The sequence below is a fragment of the Lichtheimia ornata genome (assembly GCF_029851405.1).
Source record: "Lichtheimia ornata isolate CBS 291.66 chromosome Unknown scaffold00014, whole genome shotgun sequence".
In the NCBI taxonomy this organism is placed as follows: domain Eukaryota; kingdom Fungi; phylum Mucoromycota; class Mucoromycetes; order Mucorales; family Lichtheimiaceae; genus Lichtheimia; species Lichtheimia ornata.
In genome coordinates, this window is record NW_026695334.1 from 170,243 (window position 1) to 178,283 (window position 8,041).

At 43.5% G+C, this 8,041-nt stretch overlaps 4 protein-coding genes across 4 annotated transcripts; 3 read left to right on the top strand and 1 right to left on the bottom strand.

Annotated features, from left to right (window-relative positions):
* O0I10_004029 (uncharacterized protein) lies at positions 1-820 on the top strand (the record flags this gene model as incomplete). Its single annotated transcript, XM_058484095.1, has 4 exons — positions 1-206; positions 266-314; positions 370-694; positions 765-820. The coding sequence occupies 4 exons, from the start codon at positions 1-3 to the stop codon at positions 818-820; spliced, it is 636 nt and encodes a 211-aa protein (XP_058345083.1).
* A 164-nt stretch (positions 821-984) lies between these two features.
* Positions 985-2,352, bottom strand: O0I10_004030 (uncharacterized protein; the record flags this gene model as incomplete). Its single annotated transcript, XM_058484096.1, has 3 exons — positions 985-1,458; positions 1,528-2,004; positions 2,065-2,352. The coding sequence occupies 3 exons, from the start codon at positions 2,350-2,352 to the stop codon at positions 985-987; spliced, it is 1,239 nt and encodes a 412-aa protein (XP_058345084.1).
* A 1,996-nt stretch (positions 2,353-4,348) lies between these two features.
* Positions 4,349-6,084, top strand: O0I10_004031 (uncharacterized protein; the record flags this gene model as incomplete). The annotated part of the gene is made up of 5 exons (XM_058484097.1): positions 4,349-4,493; positions 4,603-4,946; positions 5,017-5,140; positions 5,217-5,437; positions 5,494-6,084. The coding sequence occupies 5 exons, from the start codon at positions 4,349-4,351 to the stop codon at positions 6,082-6,084; spliced, it is 1,425 nt and encodes a 474-aa protein (XP_058345085.1).
* A 402-nt stretch (positions 6,085-6,486) lies between these two features.
* Positions 6,487-7,834, top strand: O0I10_004032 (uncharacterized protein; the record flags this gene model as incomplete). Its single annotated transcript, XM_058484098.1, has 6 exons — positions 6,487-6,575; positions 6,643-6,722; positions 6,804-6,827; positions 6,889-6,953; positions 7,006-7,186; positions 7,251-7,834. 6 exons carry the CDS (start codon positions 6,487-6,489, stop codon positions 7,832-7,834), a joined length of 1,023 nt encoding a protein of 340 aa, XP_058345086.1.
* Between the last annotated feature and the right edge of the window lie 207 nt (positions 7,835-8,041).

Consider the following 8,041-nt stretch of genomic DNA (forward strand, 5'->3'; position numbering starts at 1 on the left):
ATGCTGCGTCTTTGTTCTCGACCCGTGGCATCTATGTTCAATGGTGTTGCTCGCCGACATGATCCAGCAATGCACAACGCCATCCGCTCGTTATCAGCCTACCATTTTGATACCTTCAAATTCGTCGAACGATTAGAAGCTGAAGGGTTCTCTCGTGAGCAAAGCGAAGCTATCATGGCCTCTTTACGTGAAGTTATCTCTGAGAGGTAGGTGGTGACATCTTTGTGTGTGTGTATGAGATACCTATCTTTGACATCTTTCAAAGTATGACCGAGCTTACCAAGGGCATGGTTACCAAGGCAGAACAAGAAAAGGTAATGGATGATGAGGGATATGTATAGGTTCCAGAGATTAACGTGGATGCGGTAGACTGTATATACATACAAGGTCGACTTTGCACACCTTAAATCCGAGATCCAGCTGTTAGAAAAGAACGATTTTACGATGATGAAAGCTGAAAACGATCGATTGCAGGGTGAGGTGGAAAAGTTACGGCAAAAGCTACGCGAAGAGATTACCCGTACGCAGGCGAATGTAAGGCTTGATTTGCATTTGGAGAAAGGACGTATTCGTGATGAAGCAAGTGCACAAGAAATCAAGATCAAGGAAACGGATACCCGTATCGAGAGTGAAATTGCAGGTTTGAGAACCCAAATGGAAGCCATCAAATTCCAGATCCTGCAGTACATGATTGGTAAGTATTACATGTGAGGGATACTATGGGCATCATGATTGATCATCATCTTCTTATATATCCATTGCAGGTACAATCACTGGTGCTGGAGCTTTATTCCTCGCATACCTCCGCATGTTCCGATGACCAACCAACTACTATTGGCTACGGCTTCCAGATAGACTACTGCATTTCCAATAAACAACATAGTGTACATATAGAATCAATGTTTGAGTGGGTTTATATTATACATTTGGTAATACGCAAACTTTTTCATGAATAAATGCAATGATCATGAATTATATACAAATCTAGTCGTTTTCAGCACGTAGACGCATTTCCTTTCTCAATTGATCCGTCAAGGGCAAGTCCTTTTCGCAACGTTCGCATTGGCACTTGAACATGTAGCTCTTGTCGAGATAATTGGTGCGAGTTTCCTTATCCCAACGGGGGTTTACGTATGTCTCACAGAGTTGATCACCAGCCTTGATATCACGAAGAGCACGGACAGCAAGCTTGTACTGTGACATACGGCCGGGATATTCGATAGCAACGTTGGGCCAGCAGCTGTGGTTCATATGAGATTGAACAAGGTACATGCCACCATTCTGGTTGTTGATGTTGAATTTGCCGAGATAGTTGAGGAAAGTATCTTCGTCTTCAAACAACTCCTTGGCGAATGCTTCAGGCAATGGCACATTAATCTTGCATTTTTTAGGTGGAGGGTTGTATGCCTTGCTCAACAATGTTCTGGCTTTGGTCCACAATTCACGTGTCACGTGTTCCTATATGTATGCGTGCATGCATGTAAGTGCACATGACCTTTTTGGATGACAAGAGGGTGATTTGCTTACCATAAAGATCCATTCCGTTTCCTTGGCTTGACGTTCAGCTTGGTTGACAGTAGCAAAAGCATCATAATGACCCTTGACGGATTCAAGGTTGCCCTTTTGGTGAGCGAGGATCATGTGTGCATACATGCGAGAAACGGCCATAGGCGCTGTCCAACTCTCTCCCTCGCAAAAGTTCATAAAGGTAGACATGGCAGGGTTGAGGCGTGTACATTCGAGTTGATGGAATGATTCCCAGGCGAGGGATTTGCATTGCTTTGTACAGTATACAGTATCACAGTGCGAGCATCGAGCAGCAAGACGGCTTTGACGAAGGAAGGGCTTAGCGCACAGACCGCAAGCATTGCCATCACGAATCAAATTGAAGCCTTCCATAGGTGGGAAATACATAAATGGTGTCTCTTCGAAAATAGTCTCGTTGGCTGCAATATCGCGTGCTGCAAATAGACCTTTGCCGGTTACTGGATCAATCATTTTAGCCTATAGAGCAAACTTGGTTAAGCTAAATGACAACACATTATGTATCACCCTTTAACTTACCACCACATTTGTTGATACGGACTGTAAATCCAATTTGGGATCAATAAAGGAAACGGGGATAGAAGGATCATCTGCCACACCACTCTTCACAGGTTGTTGTGTATTCGTCAAGCCATTCGCCTGAAGCAACTTTTTGACGCGCTTCTCGGAAACGGTCCACTTGGTCTGATCCTGGCTCAATTGCTGGGTCACTTTCTTAATGCCATATTCAGGGTTGCTGATTTTGATCTTTTGAATAGCTTCGAGGAGCTCATCCTGCGATGGAATGATCTTGTCGTCTTCGGCCATTGTGTAAGGTACGAGAGAGTGAAAGAAAAAACCTTGTTGTGGCGGTCTCTCATCCATGTGTGTCACCCGCCCCGTCACTCCGATGAATGGGTTTGCTGTCAATTGTATCCAAGGATACCGGTCAATCATCCCCACCACTACCCTTGGGACAAAGGTCACTACCACGCATTCTCTTGCATCACAATATGAGAAACCAATATTTTGATTGATGAAGTACTCAATGAAACGCCATTGGGACAGCACAGCGCACGTTGCTATGAGATAGAGTCCTTGCTTAAATAGGGCAGGCGATAGTATAAGTCATCAAACAATAAAACAAGCACATTTTCATTACAAAGAGGTTTGTCATTGTCGGGCTGATCCGGATGATGGTATGTGTGTACATGTCTACGTGTATTTGTTGAGTAATCCATGATCCAAATAATCGCGGGGATGGATGAATAACGCTTTTTTGCTGTGTATCCATGATCGAGATTTAGGAAATCTATAGCAAATGCCACGCCCATTCTTGGTTGCTAAAAAAGAATAATGGTGATGCTGATCTTGATATGCGGCTTTGCGTTTTCATGTTGGGCAAAGCATGTGATTTTGCCGTTGGATACAATATAGGGGTGAATGAACTACATCTTTCCGGCTTGGAGACCGGCTCATTGAATGCTTGATACATAGCTAGGAAGGTATCACAGGATGGGCTTATTAGCAAAAGACGTATCCTATCATGATGGTCAAGCCATCTTCAAACATGTATCTATCATCACTCATTTTCTCTATCAAACAACAAGTAAATCAAAGCCATGATAGAATGTGACCATCATGCATTCCACTGGTTAAGGTTTGCAGATCTTGTGAAAATCAACATGTTAGTTTTTGCGCCTCCTCTCCTATACACAAGGGTGATGCATCTTGCAGCAAGTGTGTATTGGTATGTGCTATGAGAACATTTTTCTCCAACAAGCATGTGATATACTGGAATGCGTTTCATCTTGATGACACCGTATCTTTGATAAGCTTACATATGACATGCTTACTGATTTGATGACATTTTGCTATGAAAAGGATTAGTTGAAGCATGCCAATTTGTGTGTGTGATGGTATCGTTGTTGATGATGGCAATAAAGAGAAGAGAGAGAGAGAGGGAGTTAGTTAATAAGCAACACGGACTGTCCCATCTTGCGTAACCATGCTTATGATCCCCCATGTGTGTGTGTGTGTTTTGTGTGTGTGGCAAATGCATGGTATACAAAGCGTAAGGTGAGACAATGAGCACGATGATGCAACTTTTTGGGTTACTGCCAAGAAATTCATTGCAGCATCAGCAGCGGGATAAAACGATGGGATAAGAGCGGCGGGGGTAATATTCACTTTGAGAGTGGATGTGTGTTATAGCTGTCAAAAAAACAATGGGTTTGTGTTGAGAGAAAGAGGCAAGCAAGGAGAATGAATCATCCAATCACAAGGCCCATGAATGGAAAAGTAAAAAAAACGATGGGGGAGAAGGAGGGAAAGATTTCCCCGGCGTGGGATATGAGATTGGGAGTCGGTTTTACATGTGATTTTGCTATTGACTAGATAGCAATTATTGGATGCATGTTTTTAAGAGTTCACCCGTGTAAAAGATAAAGAGAATGGGATATCTGTTATAACATGGAGAAACGATACCAAAGTGTGGGGCAATAGAATAAGATCACATTTCAGATAGCGAGAGAGGAAAGGGGAATAGAAAGCGTGCACATGTGGGCTTTCCCCAACTGCGATCACAAGAAATGCGAATATGTCAAATCAGGTCGGGACCTTGCCTGTTGTGCCACCAGCGTGAATTTTGTCCTTGTCTATCTACTACTCACACACCACCCTTTCTCTCTTTCTCTACTTTTTACTACTTTCTCGCTGTTGTCAATAGCTCATTGAGCGTGTTGCTCTCTTCTTTCTTCCTCATTCAACCTCCTCCTCCACCACCTCCTCTTCCTCAATCGACAAAAGAGAATACCACAACACTATGACTCAGCAATCGCATTCCTCGCCAATGTCCATTACACAGCTGTGTAATTCCGAAGACAAGCCCATTGTTACAGCCAATGGAGTAGACGAGAATGATCCTGATGTTCAATTGGCAGTAGAAGCTCTTGGGGATATGGCTAAAGGTATGTGTGTGTGTGTGTGTGGGTCTATTTATGAGGGTGCCCCAACATCTTGAAACAAAGATACTAAAATAAAATAAACCTGTTGGCCACGTGGATTCTATCGTTTCAGTTACCCTCCCACCTTTGATGACACACCAACAGCAGCAGCAACAACATCCATCAGCTCCTTCAACAACACCAAGTTCACCTCTTCCAACACCCACCACGTCATCTCTTTCCAATTCACGCTTTTCTTTCTCAAGTGATTCTTCGATTACAACCCAAGACGATGAACAATATCCACCACGAGCATTCATGAATCGTATGTCAGATTTGCCTCTTGTGAATTCAGCTCTACGTGCATACGAGAGCGGGAATGGAGCTATCAAATACAGCGTTGACATGGTCGGATCATTTGCAGATAAATTTGGAAACAGCAGTAGTCGCCGCGGCTCATCTGCTAGCTCAGTCGAGGTACAAACAAAAGAAAGAAGAAAACAACATGACATCCATGAATACTTAATACAAAACAATCTTCTCTTAGGAGGCATCAGAAGACGAGGCTGCTCTGGCAGCGGCCAGTGCTCTTGCAAGAGCTTCACTTTCAGACAACAATGAAGGATTCAGGAGGCGACGTCCCGATGAAGATGCACGTGATGATAAATTACGTATGTATTACTAAACATGCGCGCGCTCACTCTCCACTCTAACATTCTCACTCACTCACACTTTTATGTCGTACAGACAAGAAACGCCCTACTTCTCGTTCTACATCGCCTCTTCGACCCTACGCCCTTGCTCCAAAATCAGCTTCAGGTCCACGCCACCATCATCCTCATGCTTCGCTTCCAAGAAGTCGATGGCAACAACTCATGGTGCATGCTGGCTCTGCTGCGGGTACTACAGCTGCCGTCATTAGCGAAGAAAGCATGAAATGTCTCCGATATTGCCTGAGTTGGCTACAGGTACCGTACTTTTTTTCTCTTCCTCTTTGGGAACAATTGCTTATTGTCTTTTATAGTATGCAATCCGACACATTGAAAGACAAATGGATATTGTGCGTAACTACTTGGTGTCGCTTGCTTCTTCCAAGGATACGAAAACCGTTTCCACGACAACATCATCATCAACGCTATCCAATGTGAAAAAGGAAATTGTGGATACACTACGCAAGGTGGTAGAAGTGGTGAGTCGATATGCCGGATCGGGGCTTCCGGAACAAGCCAAAGCAAGCGTACGCCGTTTTATCTTGGCACTCCCTGGTCGTTGGGCTACGATTCAAACTTCAACCACGGCATCACCTGCATCATCGCCTGCTTTGGGACCTCATGTACAGCCTCATGCTCAAGAAACATCTATCAAGTTGTTGACGTTTGGTGATGAGTCCATTGAAATGTTGCGTTCTGTCTCTGGTGTCTTTTCTGATACAATCGATCGTGCTGAATTATGGATTCATCGATTGCGTGTGGTGGGTGTGGCAGGTCCGTCAGCTCGTCGACGTCCACAAAAGAACGTTGCTTCATCATCATCACCACCACCATCATCGTCGTCTGGTAGTAACAGCCCTCAACATGAACAAGATAAAGATGTCATGATGGACACTTCTAGTTGATTCCCCTGTGTCTAGCTTATGATACCTAACACACACCACTCTCTTTTTCACTCATCTCTCTTTTCTCACTCGCACACATTCCATATCACATTCATTCCGTACTCTTTGTGTATACATACATTTCCTTTCCTTTCACTTTTTATCCCTTCTATCATCGAATATATCTCTGCATTCTTCTAAAACAAGTCGTTTTTATTAATGTGCTTGAATGAATGGATGGATGGGACACAATGCAGCAACAACAGGCTATTTTTGACCTCAGATCCTTAATCCGTGCTCCTTAAATCCTTTTCTTTTACGACCCTTTGTTCTATGAGCCAACAACAAAACTACGCAAACTTGAGAAAGATAGTCTCTGGTGATATTATCGTCAAATGTAAATACCCCAACGCCTTCTCATACATGCGTCATTGCTCACTTTGTAGACTTGCAGGTCGTTTCGGTAATGACATTCGGCGTGTGCCCATTAACCAAGCACCAAGCTATGACGAGTAAGTGCATGGCTCCTTTACCAATGAAGCGCATTGAAGAAGCTAACTCACCAGTGTTACTGTATAGACTTTGTCTCATGATGTATCGTCTGTTCAAGAATCGGCTGTCGAATCCCGAGCATATTACACTAAAGTATACTGACGATGGTACGTGTATAGCTGGGCCAAGCTCATGTGATGGATGATGATGTCTCACTCACTAGTAATTTCTCACACACACACACATAGAGGGCGACCTTATCAGCATGACAGGTAACTTAGCCGCTGCTAAGGGTAGGATCATATGGATCATTCAACTTGAATGCAATGGTAGATGATACAGACGTGAATCATGCTATATCCCAAAGTCCATTACTCAAGATTACGGTCTTTGACAAGGTATAGATAATCATCTTTGATGTATTGTATGGTTCTCACCCATTGATTATAGGAAACGAGTGATCCTGAAGTACCCAGCTTACAAGATCTTCAATCACAAATCAAAAAGCTTTCCGAAATGCTTGAAAAAGTGATGGATACAGCACCCGTTGCCAAGGAAACCAACAATCCCTCAGCAGCAGCAGCAGCAGCACCTGAAAAGACATATCGTCAATTGACAACGGCTGAGATGGGTATGTAAAAAGTAGGAGCATATGGATTATGAATAAGGGGACGATATTGATCATATTCGTATAGCCGAGTTTTTGGATGAGCACAAGTTGGATCATATCAACAAAAAGACAGAGACCACATCACCTGCTGGACCCCAACCGATTCCCTCATCTTCTTCATCACAGCAGCAATCAGCTGTTCCTACACCTGCATCTCAGCCGATACAGCATCAGGAACCACAAAGAATACCACCTACTCCTCATACTCAGCAACAACAACAGCACATGTCTTATCCTCCACAGCAACAACAACAACAACAACAACCATATCCTCCTCCTCAGCAACCACCACAACCAGCATCTACTTTTAGCAACACAAACATGCCTCAACCACAACCATCACCTTCTTATCCACCACCTACACCCCAAACACCTGTGAACTATGTTCCTGAACAACAACAACAACAACAACAACAACAACAACAACAACGTCCACCACCACAACAGCAACCACCACCACCCCCTCCTGTACCAGCAACTCCCAATTATACACAACAAGGTGGATATCCAGTTTCAGCACCATCTGCCCCTCCACCTACATCACAATACTATTATCCTACCCATCAACAACAACAACAACAATATATACCTCCAGCTGGAAGGCGATAGATGATGGATGTAGTAGTACATAGTATTGGCACAGAATAAATTGCTCCAAGGCCTCTGATGTTTTATCGTCTTTTAATTCATGCCTCGAATGGATCAAATGCTTTACAAACTATTTACAAAAGAGGGTTTTACTTGAATAGAGGAGTTGTGTGTGTGAGTGAGTGAGAAAAGACAAGTGTAAGACCCAAAGAAGAGAAAGAGGGAGAA